General features: G+C 44.8%; 1 protein-coding gene across 1 annotated transcript in view; it reads right to left on the bottom strand.

The window, feature by feature from the left end:
- Nucleotides 1–20,113, bottom strand: part of LOC121133996 (NXPE family member 3-like) — a 43,193-nt gene that overhangs the window by 14,527 nt on the left and 8,553 nt on the right. The window contains 4 exon segments of the mRNA XM_040731508.1: nt 7,092–7,174; nt 8,541–8,874; nt 8,877–8,918; nt 8,921–9,281. Of these exon segments, the coding sequence (XP_040587442.1) occupies nt 7,092–7,174; nt 8,541–8,874; nt 8,877–8,918; nt 8,921–9,281 (820 nt within the window).

The following is a 20,113-nucleotide window of genomic DNA, read 5'->3' as shown; positions in this document are numbered from 1 at the left end:
CACTTACAAACATTAAATGATTTTCAGAAACTTCTGGGAGATATAAATTGGTTGAGGCCCTTTTTAAAAATTCCATCTGCTGATCTAAAACCCCTCTTCGATCTCCTGGAGGGTGAGCCTCATATCTCCTCACCCAGAAAATTTACCCCTGCCGCCCACCGAGCCTTACAGATGGTGGAAGAGGCCTTACAGGAAGCACAATTACAACGAATTGAGGAGTCACTACCTTTTAATCTGTGTGTTTTTAAGACAGCTCAATTGCCAACTGCAGTCCTGTGGCAACATGGACCATTACTTTGGATTCATCCAAATGCTTCCCCTGCTAAGATTATTGACTGGTACCCTGATGCTGTTGCACAGCTCGCGCTCGCGGAATAAAAGCAGCTGTTACACATTTTGGCAGGGATCCTGATTCCTTGATTGTGCCTTATACTGCTGCACAAGTTCAGACCTTGGCAGCCACATCTAGTGATTGGGCAGTTTTAGTTACTTCCTTTTCAGGACAAATTGATAATCATTTTCCAAAGCATCCAATTTTACAGTTTGCCCTAAACCAGGCTATAGTGTTTCCACAAGTGACAGCTAAAGACCCACTCCCAGATGGGACTGTGGTGTACACTGATGGATCAAAAACTGGTATGGGAGCTTATGTGGTCAAGGATAGGGTTATATCTAAACAATATAATGAAACTTCACCTCAAGTTGTAGAATGTCTGATAGTACTGGAGGTTCTTGAGGCTTTTCCAGGACCCCTCAATATTGTATCAGATTCCTCTTATGTGGTTAATGCAGTTAATCTCCTTGAGATAGCTGGAATAATAAGATCCTCCAGCAGAGTTGCTAACATCTTTCAGAAGATACAAGCTGCCTTGTTAAATAGGAGATTTCCTGTTTTCATTACCCATGTCCGAGCACATTCTGGACTCCCAGGTCCCATGTCCTTAGGGAATGACTTAGCGGACAAGGCTACAAAGCTGGTGGCCGCTGCCTTGTCTACCCATGCACAAGCAGCAAAAGAATTCCATAAGCGCTTTCATGTGACGGCTGAGACCTTGCGCCGTCGTTTTGCTCTATCCAGGAAAGAGGCTAGGGAAATTGTTACTCAATGCCAGAATTGCTGCGAATTCTTACCTACTCCCCACATGGGAATAAACCCACGTGGCATTAGACCATTGCAGATGTGGCAGATGGATGTTACTCATATTCCCTCTTTTGGAAGGCTTCAATATGTTCATGTTTCTGTTGACACCTGTTCTGGCGTAATGTTCGCCACACCCCTAACAGGGGAAAAGGCCTCATATGTGATTCAACATTGCCTTGAGGCCTGGAGTGCTTGGGGAAAACCCAGAATTTTAAAAACAGACAATGGACCAGCATATACCTCTCAAAAATTCCGACAGTTTTGTCGGCAAATGGATGTTACCCATCTAACTGGCCTACCTTATAACCCTCAAGGACAGGGCATTGTGGAACGTGCCCATCGTACACTCAAATCATATCTGATTAAACAAAAGGGGAGTATTGAGGATGTTCTACCCTCGGTACCAAGAGTTGCTGTATCCATGGCACTTTTTACCCTTAATTTCTTGAACTGTGATGCCCAAGGCCACACTGCGGCTGATCGCCACAGTTTAGAGCCTGATAGGCCAAAAGAAATGGTAAAATGGAAAGATGTCTTGACTGATCTCTGGAAAGGCCCGGATCCTATTCTTATAAGATCCAGGGGAGCTGTGTGTGTTTTTCCACAGGAGGAAGAAAACCCCCTGTGGATCCCTGAAAGACTCACTCGAAGAGCTCCTTCACAACTCCAGAATAAGAAGGATGGAGGCCAAGTGGGTGATGAAGACTCTCCTACTCGGGATGATGGTTCCTAGTATGATGGGAGAGTTACGGTGGGCCATCATGTCTACCTTCCCCTACCGATGCCAGTGATGCAGAATGCCCAGGTGTTCCCTAGATTTTTCACAAATAATAGAGAGTTGGGGCTTGCCTTTTTGCCTTTAGATCCTCAGATACAGAGTTTTCAGGATGAGAGAACCTTGTCATTAGTAGGAAGCTTGTGCTTTACTGTGATTTCTTCATTAAAGGATAATTTTATTCATATGGATCCAGAAAGATCTAATGCTAATCCTTTTGAATTAATGGAAGCTGTACTGATCTTTCTCCTATGATAGTGAGAAGGGACAGATTACTTTTGATTGGAAAGGGGCATTAGGCAACAGTCTGAGTGAGGGACAGAGCTCTGGATCATCTGATTGGTCCTCCTCCAATGTTAAGTATACCCCTTTTAAGAGAACTAATTATTCAGCTGCCCTTTATTTGGGTTGTGAGTAATGATACCTTAGGTAAGAATCAGAAAGAAATAAATTGTTCTGCTTAGAATTGTTTTTATGCATTATGCTGGGATGCTATTAAGCACCCTTTTGCTTTGGTAATGCGCATGCCTCGATTTATTCCAGCTCCTGTTGAGGCGCCAAGTAATTTGAGTTTGTTTAGGGAAAAGCGAGATTTTTGGGATCTCTGCTATTATTGTGGGCCTGATAGCCACCGCCGCGGTTACTGCTTCGGTTACCGCCTCGGCCCTTGCACTTTCTGCCACTGTGCAGACAACTCAAACCATTAATGAACTATAGGCCACTGTGACCATGGTCCTAGATAAACAGGCCACTGCCAATTCTCAGATACAAGGAGGCCTGATGTTGGTAAACCAACAGATTAATTTGGTTCAGGAACAATTGGATATATTGTGGCAGATGGCCAAATTGGGATGTGAACAAAGTTGCCTGGCCTTTGTGTCACTTAGTACAATATGAGAATTTTACAAGAGCAGCTAACCTGTCAAAAGCTCTGTCTCAACATTTATTACAGAATTGGACTTTTGAGTTTGAGCAGACACTCCGTGAGTTGAGAATGGCGATCCTGCAAGTGAATTCGACGCATCTGGATCTTTCTCTGATGGAAGACCTCTCCCCTGGATTTCATCTGCATTTTCTTATTTTAAGGAATGGGTGGGGGTAGGATCATTTAGCCTAGTTCTCTGCTGTGGAATAGTGTTGATGCTTTGGATGGTGTGTACGCTCAGAGCCCAAACAAAAGGAGAAAGTGGTGGTGGCACAAGCACTTGCTGCCTTAGAACACGGAGCATCCCCTGACATTTGGTTAACCATGTTAAAGCAATAGGTCGCTGGCCTCCCAGCTCTTGCACCCCACGAGGCTAGTCTCATTGCACGGGATAGAGTGGGTAGGCTTCAGCAGCCCAAGGAGTTGCAAGGCTAAGCACTGCACAGGAGAGGTCTGCGGTATAACGACTTTCTCCTGGGAGATAAGTCATCTTGCATGAAGGTTCTATGTCATGATCTCCTTCCCCCAGAAAAAAGACATCGGACTGGTCAGGACTTCCTCTGGGGATAAGACCCTGGAGAGGAGCTTTGTACATGTTCCGAATTTGCACATGGGGATTTGACCTCTATCTCCACTCCAAAGTTGTGGGTGTCCTATTGCTTCAAAAATAAATGAATAGGGGGAGATGTGAGGAGCCGCCCTCGCTATCGCTATTGCCGTTAGAAGATGGCGCTGACATCCACTATCAGTTGGAGTTAACTGTCGCTGTCAGTTATCCCTTTTACATCCCGGACTGACCTGCATTCGCTAGCCCTATGATAACCTTTACCACAACGATAGCAAAGCTTCGATTCTCTTGTTCTTTCAGGGGCTTGACAATCTTTCTTAAGGTGCCCCATTCTCCCACAATTAAAACAAGCTTTTCGATTAGATAAATCTCTATACCTGTGCGTTTGTAAAATGGCGGCAGCTAGTCCTGCATTGGTTAGGGGTCCCCCCAGCTCCCTGCACACTCTGAGCCAATCTTGTAAACCTTTGCTTTTGCGAGGGGCGATAGCCGCTCGACATTCCTGGGTTGCTTGTTCATAGACAAGTTGCTCAATCAGGGGCATAGCTTGTTCTGAATCACCAAAGATGCGACTGGCGGCCTCTGTCATTCTGGCCACAAAGTCTGAAAATGGCTCTTGGGGTCCTTGGACAATCTTTGTAAGGTGTCCACTGGACTCTCCCTTTTGTGAGGGCCTTCCATGCTTTAATAGCGGCGGCCGACACCTGACCATAGACGCCCCAGATGTAGTTGGTTTGATTAAGGGCATGTTGACCCTGACCTGTCAGCATTTCAAATGTCCACTGCCTCTGATTCTCATCTTCAGCCGTGGCATTAACTCTAGCTTGTGCCTGGGCTGCATCATACCAGAGAGCCTTCCATTCCATGTATTGTCCCATGTTGGGAAGCACTGCTTTCACTGTCGTTTGCCAGTCAGTGGGAGTCATGGCAAAATTAGCAAGCCTTTCCACCTGTAATGTGGTAAAGTTAGCATTGACCCCATAATTACGAACGGATTCGGCCAATTCTTTGATTTGATTGTAATCTACGGGGGTATGTACTCTTCCGCCTTCCACATTCTCGAATACTGGAAAAGCCATTTGTATTTTTCTCCGTTCCTCTAAAGGTAAAAAGGAGTCAGTACCAGTATTCAGCCGAAGCTCATACTGGCGGAGGCGCTGAGGGGCGTGAGCCCGCCGGATTTATAGGCGGTGGCCTCACATTCATTTTTGTTTTCAGTGGCCGGTGTCTATCAGGGTGATATCTTTTTCCTCATACCGTGCCACCTCCTCCTCTAGACCACCTTCTTCGCTAGAATCCAGAGTGTCAGAATCAGAATTATCTAGCTCCAAGGCTTCTAGCTCTACTGCAGGGTATAGACTAGATTCTGGCTTTTTCTTTTTCTTAGATTTGTTAAGGGGTGAATGATAACTCCCTTCTTTCTCTCCCCCTTTCTTAACTTCCTGGGGAGGGCCTTTTTTCTTAGACATGTCTTTTCTTTTGCGAGCTCCCATTCTCTCACTCCGTTCAGTTTCTGACATGCTATCCTGAACTTCCTCTAAGGTTCCCTGACTTTCTATTATAGCAGGGTGACAGGCCTCATCCTCCAAGCAGTTTTTAACTAGCTTCCAAATGGCTTTGGTACCTAAGCAGAGATCTCCTTCTGCATGCTTCCTGTCTAGTTCTTTACCTAGCTTGTTCCATGAGGCCACAGTGAGGGACCCGGAACAAGCATACCATGGTGCCACTCTATCTACCTCCTTCACAAAATTTTGAAGTGTTCGTGGTGCAATTTTAAGATCTCTTTGTTTTAGCACAGTCTGTAAGGCTGTAACCACTGACTGTGACGACCCCATCGCGCTGACAGCTTATCTAAAAACGCGCTCAACTCCGTTACCAGACTGACAGCACCAGACTGACAGCACCAGACTGACAGCACCAGACTGACAGCGCCAGATGGACAGCGCCAGATGGACAGCGCCAGATGGACAGCGCCAGACGGACAGCGCCGTTCTGTCAGCACCAGCCACGATGAAGGAGAAGGACAAACAGGACTAGCACCAAAGCCTCCACTGACCCGTCCCACGGTGATGACAAACTAAGGCCAAAGTCGAGAAAAGGGTTGTTCAGGATAAAGCATACCTCTCTGAACCTACGTCCCTGCAGTTCTGAATCCGCCCCGTCTTCCGAGGGGTCTCCCGCGGCGCCGGCGATGTTGAAGAGTTCCCGGGTTTCGGCACCAGATGTCCCGCGCTACCGTCTCGCCAGCAAGAACGACGCAGAACACTCGGATCCTTCTGCAGTAAAGCTTTAATGCATCTTGAGAGATAGATGATCAGCTTCTTAGAGGGAGACCCCAAGCTAAGAAACCCAGCCCCTTATATAAGCCTAGGAGCTCCGAGTGTTCTGCGTCGTTCTTGCTGGCGAGACGGTAGCGCGGGACATCCTTCCTGCATGTACCCGGAACCCTTCCTCCAGCCTGGGGCCGGTGACCAGCACCTTTCCTGGTAGGAGTGGTTGCCCACACATGGGAGCAGCTCAAGGGCCTCCCTCAGTGACCATCCACTTGGGGATTACAGGATGTTAGGGATGGGTTGGAACTCCAGCTTAGACGGTGTCTGGACACAGGCATCCCAAGGCCACATGGCTGGACACTTGAATCCTTGTGCCTGAGGCTCTAGGCCCACCCTTGCGTCCTCTGGGCGCCGTGTCTGGTGTGCTCTGGATCAGAGCACAAAACAGCTGACACTTTCTACCCTGTGCCCAATGTTCTTTAGTGGTTAAACAGATTTTCTACATAGATTTCATCCTCTCTGTCTCTGTCTCTGTCTCTGTCTCTCTGTCTCTCTGTCTCTCTCTCTGTGTGTGTGTGTGTGTGCGTGCACGCATCTGTGGTGTTTTCATGTGGAGCTCTGTGAGCTGCAGGGAGGACCCTACAGATCTTCCTCGCTTCCCCTTCAGTCTGGCCTTTGGGTTGGGCATACGATGGATCCAGGAGTCCCTTACTTCTTTGAGGGAGGCGTCACTGTGCAAACGCTGCACTGGGCCTCTATGAGCAATGCTTTGTGCACCGACCTGGCTCCTGCCTGGCTGCTGGCTTTCTGGGTGTGGCCTGAAAGCAGAATTAACTCGAGCCTCCCTTGGGCTGGCAGAGCCCCGTAATTCCCTCTGATTACTGCTGATTAACAGGATACTGAAAAAAACTTGCAAAAAAGAAAACAACAGACCTCCAGTGAGATGGCTCAGCAGGCAAAGGCACCTGCTCCCAAGCCTCATGGCCTGAGTTCAAATCCTGGCACTACAGATGCACACAAGTAAGTGAACCGTAGCACATCTTAAAGTCAAATACATCGAAACAGAGAGAAACTGGTGCAAATTCTGACCTCAGCCTGACCTCATACACTTCTGCAGGGGAGAGCGAACCCCACCCACCCATATACCACACACACACACACACACACACACACACACACACACACACAAACAGACAACAAACACACATATACACACATGCAAACACACACCCCTGCACCACACACACACACACCAAGAAACACACCACAAACATACACAGATACACACAGGCACACACCTACCACACACACACACACACACACACACACACACACACCCCACAGCATAAAGGCCCACAACCCCTCTCAGCTGACAACCTCTCCCACCCTGATTTTCCAGCCTCACTCACCCAGATCACTCAGGTTTCCTGTGGCTGCTGGTGTCACCAGGATTGGAGATATGCCTGAAGGGAGTGTCTGGTCAGTCACACGCCTGAAGAAACACCGAGTGTGAACTTTGAGGGAGGTTGACCAGGGAATCTCTCTGCCTAATTCCAGCTCACTACAACACAGTGAGCACTGACAGGGCGATTGTAGTAGGAGGAATAGACTCGGAAGAGAGCAATGGTATCATTCACTCATAGTCAAGTTAACAAAAGGGTCACGTGGTTCTCTCTGTAATAAACGGAGCTCCACAGGAAGTGGAGGAGGAAAACACAGGAATCTCACTAGAGTCTAGAAAGAACGATACAATGTTTTACTGTTGTTAAAGAAACTTTAAGTCACTCGGGAATACAGGCCAGCCCCACCCCTACCTCTTGCTGTTTTGGCACCCGGTTTAACCTGATACAAGTCCATCCCTGGCTGGACTTGTATCACTAAGCAGCCAAGGATACACTTGGCTCGTGAGTTTTCTGCCTCCATTACAAGGTCATCCTCTACCACACAAGCAATTTGAGTGCAGTCTGGGCTGCAACAATCTCTAAATAAAGAGATGATGGTGATGATGGTGATGATGAAGCCTCAACAGGTAAAGGTTCTTGCTGCCAAGCATGATGAGCTGGGGTTGATAAACGCCCCCTTATGGTGGAAGGAGAGAAGTGACGGCCTCAAGTGTCTTCTGATGCCCACACGAGCTTACGACACATACGTGAACTGCCCCTCATATGTACACACATGAGTGTGTGTCTGTGTGTGTGTGTGAGAGAGAGAGAGAGAGAGGGAGAGAGAGGGAGGGAGAAGGAGAGAGAGAGAGAGAGAGGGAGAGAGCAAGCATGCACTTGGGACGGGGACACATCGGCATTGGGGTTCCTCACTTGGGATGGGGACACATCAGTATTGGGGTTTCTCACTTGGGACGGGGACACATCAGTATTGGGGTTCCTCACTTGGGACGGGGACACATCAGTATTGGGGTTTCTCACTTGGGACGGGGACACATCAGTATTGGGGTTTCTCACTTGGGACAGGGACACATCAGTATTGGGGTTTCTCACTTGGGACGGGGACACATCAGTATTGGGGTTCCTCACTTGGGACGGGGACACATCAGTATTCGGGGTTTCTCACTTGGGACGGGGACACATCAGTATTGGGGTTTCTCACTTGGGACGGGGACACATCAGTATTGGGGTTTCTCACTTGGACGGGGACACATCAGTATTGGGGTTTCGTGCTTGGGACGGGGACACATCAGTATTGGGGTTCCTCACTTGGGACGGGGACACATCAGTATTGGGGTTTTTCACTTGGGACGGGGACATATCAATCAGTATTGGGGTTTTTCACTTGGACGGGGACACATCAGTATTGGGGTTTCGCACTTGGGACGGGGACACATCAGTATTGGGGTTTCTCACCCAGCCAGCAGGTCTTCATCACGCGGTGTGGTCACCTTCAGGTAACTCCCACTCGAGTGACCTACTAAAGCGTTGCAGGGCAGAGCAGAGGGCTGAGCACAGAACCAGACCTCCCCGGAGACCACGTCTCTGTACCGGCAGGTGGGCCCCTTGGCTCCAGTTGACTGAGGGTCCACGTTGCAGATAACAGTCTCTCGAGTGCCGTCCCTTCCTCGGAAATACCCTCTGAAGTCAACGGTGGCCCGTCTTTCTCTCCAGACCCTCTGCAGGACCCCGACTGCCTCACTCGAGTGGATCAGCCTCACCTGCACCTGGGCCCACCCGGCCCAGAGCAGGGGAAGGACAGGAGGTAGGTGCCGTTCTCCAGATCCGTCACCTCCCTGGGACTCCTGCTCTCAACTCTGGGCCCAGGAGCTTCGCCCGAAACAGGTCTCCACCATGAGTCTTGGGCCTACCCTGGTGATCCCTAGCCACAAGGATGGCCTCTAGGTTACTTCCCAGAGTATAGCTGGCCTGAGCAGGACCCTTCAAGGTGTACGTGGAGGTTTGGGGGCTGGTAGACGCCAAAAAGTCATCCCTGTCTCCACCAGTTGGAGGCCAGTAAAGAAGGCTGGTCAGGTTGGTCAGTTCTTGAGGGAGAAGGTCCCAGTCGATGGTCTCAGAGACACATTTAGAGGCAGGATGGGGTGGTGGGAGCCAACTCTTGATGGGCTTAGGCCAAGCCATCATGAGACAGATCACCTGTGAATAAAGAAAGAGGAATGTGCCAGTGTGTTGTGGGCACCATATTTTCTTCCCGGAAGGAGGTATTCCACTTGATCAAGTAGCATCTGTTGATCCTACCTGTGTATGTCATTCTGTCTGTCATTCACAAGTCTTGCATTGAGTCACCATGACCTCTATTTGAAACAACCAGACACTGAGCTGATAATGTCACTAGAACTTCTGGGACATCCCACTGGAGTTGTTAATGGTTATAACAAAATGGGGATCCCTGATGTGGTTCTCTTCTTTTTAAAGATGTATGTGTAGGAGTGTTTTGCTTGCATGCATATATTGCTCCATGTCCATGCCTGGTACCCAACGACAACAGAAGAAAACTTGGGATCTCCTGCAAATGGTTGTCAGCTGTCATGTGGGGGTAGGAACCAGAACCAGTAATCTGTAAGAGTAGCAGTGTTCTTAACCACTGAACCATTTCTCTAGCTTCAAGTGGTTAGTTTTTTTAATACTGTGTGTGTACACATGTTGACCCGCTCATGGATTTGCACACTATGTCCTGCACGTGAAGGTCAGAGGACAATTTGTAGGGTCATATCTCTCCTTTCACCATTCCCAGGGTATCAAATTCAGGTCATCAGATTTGACAACTAGCCCTCTTACCTGCTGAGCCATATTGCTGGTCCCAATGTTGACATTATCTGATATGCTGGAGACTAGCACCATTGATGCTTACAGACACTGTGGACCCAAGAACTGAGAACCTCATTGTGTACATTGCTAGATAGATCACAGGTTTTAAGGTAGGTAGGACTAAGAAAATGGGGCTAAGGTGGGCCAATAAATGGATTGTGTGAAAGTTTACCTAAACAGCATTTTCATGGAGATGGAAAGTACATACTATAAGTATATAGATACCAATAAAATTGACCTATACATTCAATACTATGAGGATCAAAATCCTAATATCTTGTATGTGTGTTTATAAATTATAGGGTGATTATGACATTTCCAAGCATGGGACAAAGCCAGGTAGAGCATGTGTGTTGTCCCAGCACTTGGGAGGCCAGGACAGAAAGATCTGTGGTTTCAGGTCATTCTTGGCTAATGGGCAGCCTTTGTGCAGGAGTGGAGGAACACACCTAGATGTATGAAGTTCTGAGTGGGTGTGTGCTGTTGTCACGGCACAGCCATGTCAAAGACCCCAATGTCTCAGACACATGGGAATCTGGCAAAGCCTTCCCCATGCTAGGTTCAGGGAAATGGCATAGCCTTCCCTCTTGGTCTGAGTCTGGATGTACATAGTGTGTTTCCACCATAGTTGCCTCCCCTAAGATGTTTGATGCCTGAAGTCTGCTCCCCAACAGAGACACCTGCGCCCAAGACTAGCTCACCCTGCTTCCTTGTTGACCTGTCTACCATTAACACACCACGTTGTCCAACTGTGAGCATCAACCCAGCCTGCTGAGTTCTCTGCCTGCTGCAGCTTCTCCACCAGAGAGCCCAGCATCCTGCGTGTCCATGTGTTTATCCTGTACTCGTTCCTCCCAACCTAGTCATGCTCGTCCCCGAGAGTGCATGGATAGATACGAAAATCCTGGGAAACAGGAGACCCTGTCACAAACACAAACAGACAAACATGAAATAGGGCCATCCCGGGGCTCAGAGGCTAAAGTGCTTGCAGTGTAACCCTGATGATCTGAGTTCCACAACCCATGGTGGCAGGAGAGAATTACCTCCCAAGTCCTTCTGGTGTACTCTTCAGCACCACAATACCAACCCCACCACACACCATCTTCCCTAAACCATCCCTTACACCATTTCTCGCCACACACCATCTTCCTTCCATACCATCTCCTCTGCCACACACCATCTTGTAGGTGGAGTTTCTCATCAGGACCCGGATCAACTCTGTTCTGCCAGCCACTTCCCAAATAACTACCCAGAGACTTATTATTAATATAACTTGGTTTGTAGCTCAGGCTTATTACTAACTAGCTCTTACAGCTTAAATGAACCCACTTCTATTAGTGTGGTGCCCTAAGGCTTGTGGATTTTACTTCTCCTGCATGTCCTGCTTCCTTTCTGTCTGGCTGATGACAACTCTGACTCCGTCCTTCTTCTTCCCAGCATTCTTTCTGTCCAAAAATCCATGCCTAGCCACCAGCCAATCAGATTTTATTAACAATGAGAGCAATACATATTTACACTGTACTAAGATTGTTCCACAACACCATCTTCCCCCCCACATTACTCTCCCACACCATTCTCACACACATACCACCCCCACAAAAACCAGCCCCCATTAAACCAATCCCTACCACACATCATCCCCCCAACACCATCCCCCCCACACAGTCTCTCCTACCACAATCATCCCCTAACACACCATCTCACACACACCATACCTCCTACACCATTCACCCCACACCACCCTCCCCACATCATCCCACACCCATACCTCTTCTCATACACCATCCCCCACACCATCCTACACACACACACACACACACACACACACACACACAGATAACTTTTATAACTTGATAATGATAATGTAGGCAATTTAGCCCAATCAAAAATGAGCAGAGAGGCCAGAGAGATGGTATAGGTTAAGAGTGATGCCCTTGGCAAGTGCCTGGGGACTGCCTGGGGACTGCCACTGAGCCTTCCACCCCAGATTCCTGGTCTTCTTCTCCACCCATGGGCCCGGATCAGGACTAGGACCAGGAAGAGAAGAACTACCAGAGTATTGGACTTGCTTGCACCCACTGAAAGGGAACGCTGGTCCCCTAGCCACCAAGCCAGGAAGAGGACCTTTCTGCACCAGCTAGAAGAAGGGATGGGAAGGAGACAATACAAAAACACACTCAGCAACAGAAAAACAAATATGACGCCACCAGATTCTATAGACTCTACACCAGCAAGACTCAAACATCCCAATGCAAACGATGCAGAAGAGAACAGCCTTAAAAATAACTTCATGAAAATGATAGAGGCCCTCAAAGGGGATATGGGAAAATCTCTTAAAAATGGAAGAAAAAACAAACCAAAAATCCAAAAAATGCAATAAATGGAGGAAAAGACAAAGCAAAAATTGCAAGAAACAATTCAAACAGTGCAAGGGTTGCAAACTGAAATAGAGACAATAAAAAAAAACCACAGTCTGAAAGAGGCTGGAGATCGAAAAGCTGGGCAAATGGTCAGGTACTACAGATGCAAGCATAGCCAACAGAATACAAGAGATGGAAGAGAGAATCTCAGGTGTTGAAGATACACTAGGAGAAATAGATTCATCGACCAAAGAAAATCTTAAGTCCAACAAATCTCTAACACAAAATATCCAGGAAATATGGGACACAGTGAAAAGACCAAACCTAAGAATAATAGGTATAGAAGAAGGTGAAGAAAACCACCTCAAAGGGGCAGAAAACATATTCAACAAAATTATAGAAGAAAACTTTTCCAACCTAAAGAAAGACATGCAATGAAAGTACAAGAAGCCTACAGAACACCAAATAGAGTGGACTACAACAAAAAGTTCTCTCACCACATAATAATCAAGACTCCTAACACATAGAATAAAGAAAGAATATTAAGAGCAGCTAAGTAAAAAGGTCAAGTAACATATAAAGGCAAACCTATCAGAATTACACCTGACTTCTCCATGGAAACTCTGAAATCCAGAAGGTCCTGGATAGATATTCTATCAACACTGAGAGACCACGGATGCCAGCCCAGACTATTATACCCAGCAAAGCTTTCAATCACTATAGATGGAGAAAACAAGATATTCCATGACAAAACCAGATTCAAACAATACATATCCACTAACCCAGACTTACAGAAAGTTCTGGAAGGAAAACTCCAACCCAAGGAAGTCAATTACAGCCAGAAAAACATAGACAATAGATATTCCCACCTCACCAACAGACAAAAGAAAAAAAGGGGTGGAAATCCACATATAATTCCATTACCAGCAACCATTCCAAAACAAGCAAGAATGAGCAATCAATGGTCATTAATATCCCTCAATATTAATGTTCTTAACTCTCCCATAAAAGGACACAGGCTAACAGAATGAATTTGAAGACAGAACCCATCCTTCTGCTGCATATAAGAAACACACCTAAGGCTCAAAGACAGACATCACCTCAGAGTTAAGGGTTGGAAAAAGATTTTCCAATCAAATTGACCCAAGAAACAAGTGGGGGTAGCAATCCTAATACCAAACAAATTAGATTTTAAAATAAAATCAATCAAAAGAGATGAAGTAGGTCATTACATACTCATTACAGGAGAAATACACCAAGATGAAGTTTCAATTCTGAACATCTATGCCCCAAATACAAAGGCATCCATGTTCATAAAAGAAGCATTACTAAAACTCAAATGACATATAAAGTCCCATACACTTATAGTGGGAGACTTCAACACCCCACTCTCACCCCTAGACAGGAATACCAGACAGAAACTCAACACAGAAACAAAGGAACTAATAGAAGATATGACCCAATTGGGATTAACAGACATCTATAGAACATTCCATCTAAATACAAAAGAGTATACCTTCTTCTCAGCGCCACATGGGACTTTCTCAAAAATCAAGCACATACTTGGCAACATATCAAACCTCAACAGGTACAAAAAATTGGAATAACTCCATGCATCTTATCAGACCACCATTAAAATAAGAATTTAACAACAACACAAATTACAGAAACCCTACAAACTGATGGAAATTGAATAATGCAAAATTGAACCATTCCTGTGTCAAAGAAATAAAAAAATTAAAGACTCCCGAGAATCCAATGAGAATGAAGACACAACATACCCAAACCTATGGGACACTTTGAAAGCAGTGCTACGGGGGGAAGTTCATAGCACTAAGTGCCCACATGAAGAAACTGGAGAACAGTTATACCAGAGAATTAACATCACAGCTGAGAGCTCTAGAACACAAAGGAGCAAATACACCCAGAAGGAGTAGATGCCAGGAAATAATCAAATTGAGGCCTGAAATCAATAAAGTAGAAACTAGGAAAACAATACAAAGAATCAATGTAACAAAGACTTGGTTATTTTTTTTTAATTTTTTTATTTTAAATAGCTTGTTTTACATGTCAATCCCAGTTCCCTCTCCCTCCCCTCCTCCTCCACTCCCCTTTCCCCCCCACCCTCCCACCCTATTGCCAAATCCTTCCACATAGGGGATATCAGAGTCTGTCATTTTACTCTGGGTAGGGTCCAGGCACTCCCCTAAGAGTCCAGGCTGAGAGAGCATCCCTCTTTGTGCTATAGGCACATGAAGACTGTTTGTATATCAGGGATTTGAGAAAATCAACAAGATAGACAAACCTTTAGCCAAACTTACAAAACCAAACTTACAAAATGGCAGAGTGTGAACATGCAAATTAACAAAATCAGAAATGAAAAGGGACACATAACAAGGGACACTGAGGAAATCCAGAGAATCATCAGGTCATACTTTGAAAACCTGTATTCCACAAAATTCGAAAATTTAAAGGAAATGGACAATTTTCTGGATAGCTATCACTTGCCAAAATTAAATCAAGAATAGATAAGCAATTCAAATAGACCTATAACCCCTATGGAAATAGAAGCAGTCATCAAAAGTCTCCCAACCAAAAGAAGCCCAGGTCCAGATGGCCTCAGTGCAGAATTCTACCAGAAATTCAAAGAACAGCTTATACCAATTCTTCTCAAAGTATTCCATGCAATAGAAGCAGAAGGGTCTTTGCCAAACTCTTTCTACGAGGCTTCAATAACCTTGATACCCAAGGAACACAAAGACACAACTAAGAAAGAGAACTTCAGACCAATATCCCTCATGAACATTGATGCAAAAATACTCAATAAAATACTGGCAAATCGGACCCAAGAACACATCAAAACAATCATCCACCATGATCAAGTAGGTTTTATCCCAGGGATGCAGGGATGGTTCAACATACGAAAATCCATCAATGTAATCCAGCATATAAACAAGCTGAGAAACAAAAATTACATGATCATCTCACTAGATGCAGGAAAAGCCTTTGACAAAATCCTGCACCCCTTCATGATAAAGGTCTTGGAGAGTTCTGGGATAACAGGAACATACCTAAACATAATAAAAGCTATATACAGAAAACCAACAACAAACATCAAACTAAATGGACAGAAACTCAATTCAATTACTCTAATTTCAGGAACAAGACAAGGCTGTCCACTCTCTCCATACTTTTTCAATATTGTACTTGAAGTTCTAGCTAGAGCAATAAGACAACAAAAGGAGATCAAGGGGATACAATTTGGAAAGGAAGAGGTCAAACTTCCACTATTTGCAGATGATATGATAGTTTACATAAGTGATCCAAAAAACTCTACCAAGGAACTCCTATAGCTGATTAATACTTTCAGCAAAGTGGCAGGATACAAGATCACCACAAGAAAATCAGTAGCCCTACTATATACAGACGTTAAAAGGGCTGAGAAAGAAATCAGAGAATCATCACCCTTTACAATAGCCACAAACAACATAAAATACCTTGTGGTAACACTAACCAAACAAGTGAAAGACCTGTATCGCAAGAACTTTGAGTCTTTAAAGAAAGAAGACACCAGAAAATGGAAAAATCTCCCATGGTCTTGGGTAGGTAGGATCAACGTAGTAAAAACAGCAATCCTGCCAAAAGCAATCTACAGATTCAATGCAATCCCCATTAAAATCCCAGAACAACTCTTCACAGACCTTGAAAGAACACTTCCCAACTTTATATGGAAAAACAAAAGACCCAGGATAGCCAAAACAACCCTACTCGACAAAGCAACATCCGGAGGAATCATCATCCCTGATTTCAAGCTCTATTATAGAGCTATAGTCCTGAAAACAGTTTGGTTTTGGCACAAAAATAGACAGGTAGACCAATGGAATCCAATTGAACACCCCAATATTAACCCATACACATATGAACATCTGATCTTCGACAAAGAAGCTAAAAATATACAATGGAAAAAAGAAAGCATCTTCAACAAATGGTGATGGGATAACTGGATATTGGCATATAAAAGAATGCGGATAGATCCAAGTCTATCACTATGCATACATGGATCAAAGACATCAACATAAATCTAGCCACACTGAACCTCTTAGAAAAGAAAGTGGAAGGTACCCTTGAACGAACTGGTGCAGGAGACCGCACAGACACTGAGATTGACAATTAATAAATGGAACCTCCTGAAACTGAGAAGCTTCTGTAAGGCAAAGGATACAGTCAACAAGACAAAATGGCAGCCCACAGAATGGGAAAAGATATTCACTAACCCCACATCTGACAGAGGGCTGATCTCCAAAATTTACAAAGAACTCAAGAAGCAAGTCTCCAAAACACCAAAGGATCCAATTAAAAAGTGGGGGATTGAACTAAATACAGAATTCTCAGTAGAGGAGTCTAAAATGGCTGAGAGACACTTGAGAAAGTGCTCAACATCCTTAGCCATCAGGGAAATGCAAATCAAAAAAACTCTGAGATGCATTTTACTCCTGTCAGAATGGCTAAAATAAAAATCACCAATGGCAGTTTATGCCAGAGGCGATGTGGAGAGAGGGGAACACTCCTCTACTGCTGGTGGGAGTGCCAACTTGTACAGTCAGTTTGGAAATCAGTATGGAGATTGCTCAGGTAAATGGGAATCAGCCTACCACAAGACCCAGTAATTCCACTCTTAGGCATATACCCAAAGATGCATATTCAAACAACAAGGATGTCTGTTCCACTATGTTCATAGCAGCATTATTTGTAATAGTCAGAACCTGGAAGCTACCTAGATGCCCCTCAACTGAAGAGTGGATAGAGAAAATGTGGGACATTTATACAATGGAGTACTATTCAGCGGAAAAAAAAACCAGTGGAATCTTGAAATTTGCAGGCAAATGGATGGCACTAGAAGAAGCCATCCTGAGTGAGGTAACCCAGTCACAAGAAGAGAAACATGGTATGTACTCACTCATATATGGGTTTTAGACATGTATCAGGGGAGTGCCAGCCTACAATCCCATGGCCAGAGAGTCTGGGAAACAGAACCTTCATCCAGTGTCTGATGGAAGCAGAGACAGACACCCACAGCTAGACACCGAGCTGTACTCCTGGAACCCAGTGACACAGAGGGAGGACTGATGAGCAAAGGGGTTAAGACTGGGCTGGTTTAACCCCCAGAAACAGCTGACCTGACAAGGGTTAGCTCTTGAATCCCAGACTGATGGCTGGGAATCCAGCATGGGACTGATCCAGACCCCCTGAATGTGGGTATCAGTGAGGAGGCCTAGGCAATCTATGGGGTCTTGGGTAGTAGATCAGTATTTATCCCTGATGTACAAATGGACTTTTGTTGCCCATCCAACAATGAGAGATGCTATCTCAGCCTGGACTCTTGAGGCCCTGCCCTGGATGAAATGACAGACTATGGACACCCCTCATGGAGGGTCTCACCCTCCCTGGTGAAAGGAGTGGGGATTGGGGGAGAGGGAGGGAGGCGTGGTGGGAAGGTGTGGGAGGGGGGAGGAAAAGGGAGAGGGAGCTGGGATTGACATGTGAAACAACCTTGTTCCTAATTTATATTTAAAAATAAAAAAAGACTTAAAAAAGAGTGATGCCCTTGAAGAGGACCAATGGTCAGGGTCCAACACCCAGATCAGATGGCTCAAGACTATGTTTACCTGAAGTTTCAGGGGAGCTGATGCCCCTTCTGGCATCTGCTTTCATGTGGTGTATTAAATAAATCAATAAGTGGAATGTACCAGAAGACCAGATTTTCTTTCTTTCTTTTTCCAGACAGGGTTTCTCTGTGTAGCCCTGGCTGTCCTGTAACTGACTCTGTAGACCACACTGGCCTGGAACTCACAAGAGTTCTGCCGGCTTCTGCCTCTCAAGTGCTGGGATTAAAGTGCATGCCACCATCACCTGGCAGTGACTCTACTTTTAAAGCCAAAAAGCAACTATTAGTATTAAATGTTTTACATTTGTATGGAGTTTTGTATACTGATACAAATTTGACGTTATTTTGTTACACTGTATATATGTTTTTATTCTTGTCTAAGATATTTTTATATATTTATACAGATTTAAAGTTTTTAGAACATATTTTACATATGTTTCTACTGTTATTTAAGGTATTGTACCCATGCAGCTCATTTAACAATGAAATGTAAATTTCTAGTTCTTGGAAGTTACTATTACAAACTAATGAACATAAGAAAAAATGCAGGTTACAATCATACATCTAGTCATGTTAGGTATAATTTCAAGGTAAAACATATATTTTAGTTATACAGGTGGTCTCTACATAATATGGCATTTAAGAAGTTTTGATAATATAAGGTTTTTATGACAATGAGACATGTCTTCTCCTGGCAGCACCAATCTTCTCCAGAGAAGATGATGGGCACTGAAGAAACTCCATATGGATTTTGATTTCTTGGTGGCAAAAGTTAGCCGCTGGGCAAGAAACTGCCCTAGCCTTAACTGCTGGCAGTATGATGTCCAAACTGAACAAACAAGACACAAAAGAAAGTGACTGCCTAACTTTTCTCAGACATGGTGAGGAAGTCCTTCAAAATTCCTGCTTCACAGAAAATTCTGTCAGATAAAGTCTTTAGAGTAGTTCTATATGATGATAATGGATGCTGCAGCATTATAGAGGAACCTTGTATGACTGTCCAGGTAATAGTATATCATTCTCAGGTCTCTGATGGTGTTGAAGACTAGATAGTTACAATTATAGTTTTCCTTGTTACCAAATTCAGAAAAGAAACTCACAAATGAGATATAAAGTGTATAAGGTTGAGAGACATAAAAGGATAGTTTTGGGTTGATAATACAAGTTAGTACAAAACCTTGGACTTACCAAGCTAGGATAGATAATGGAGTATTTTGTCTGAATTTGCCAAATGCAAATTTACTGGACAGTGTAAGTGTAACTCTTACTTGGTAATTGTTTTTTTTTTTTACAGATTTTATTTATTTATTATGCATTCAGTGTTTGTATGCCTGAATGCCAGAAGGGGGCACTATTTGTGTGAGCCACTATGTGGTAGCTTGAAATAGAACTCAGGACCTTTGGAAGAGCAGTCATAGATCTTAACCTCTGAGCCATCTCTCCAACCCTGATAATTGTTCTTATTGTATATAGTTTTTACTATGTTAGAGTTAAAAATCTTCCCTTTTTATTTGGACAAAAGGGGGAAATGTTGTGTGATATTTTGATTGCATTCTGAGAATAAAACTTGTCTTAAGTCAGAGGAGGGAGCTAGCCTCTAGTTGACCAACTTTAACCATAGAGGTTTTGGAGGACTGAGGACAGATAGGAGACAGGAAGTAGTAAGGTGAGCTGAAGTAGTATGGTGGAATGGAAGAGAGAGGAGACCCCCTAGTGGCTTCTCTTCCATTTCTCTGATCATTTAGGCTCTTACCACAATATCTGACTCCCAAGTTTTTATTGATAAAGAATAATTAGATAAAGGAATCACAGGGTTTCTTCGTGTGCATTCCTGGCTGTCCTGAAACACACAGTGACCCATGTGCTTCTGCCTCCCAAGTGCTGGGTTAAAGGTGTGCATTAGCACCACCCAGTCTCTTTATTTTATTTTAATTTAAGATTATTATTTTACATATCAATCCCATGTTCCCTCTCCCTCCCATCCTCCCACGACCCTTATCAACTCTCCAACCCATCCCCCAACTGCTCCCTAAGGACTGTGAGGCCTTCCATGGGGGAATCATCAAAGTCTGTCACATCATTTGAGGGAGGGCCTTAACCCTCCTCCATGTATCTGGGCTGCAATAGTATCCCTC

The sequence above is a fragment of the Mesocricetus auratus genome, unplaced genomic scaffold (assembly GCF_017639785.1).
Source record: "Mesocricetus auratus isolate SY011 unplaced genomic scaffold, BCM_Maur_2.0 Super-Scaffold_100025, whole genome shotgun sequence".
NCBI lineage: Eukaryota > Metazoa > Chordata > Mammalia > Rodentia > Cricetidae > Mesocricetus > Mesocricetus auratus.
Note: the sequence above shows the minus strand (reverse complement) of the source record. Positions and strands in the feature narration are given on the sequence as shown.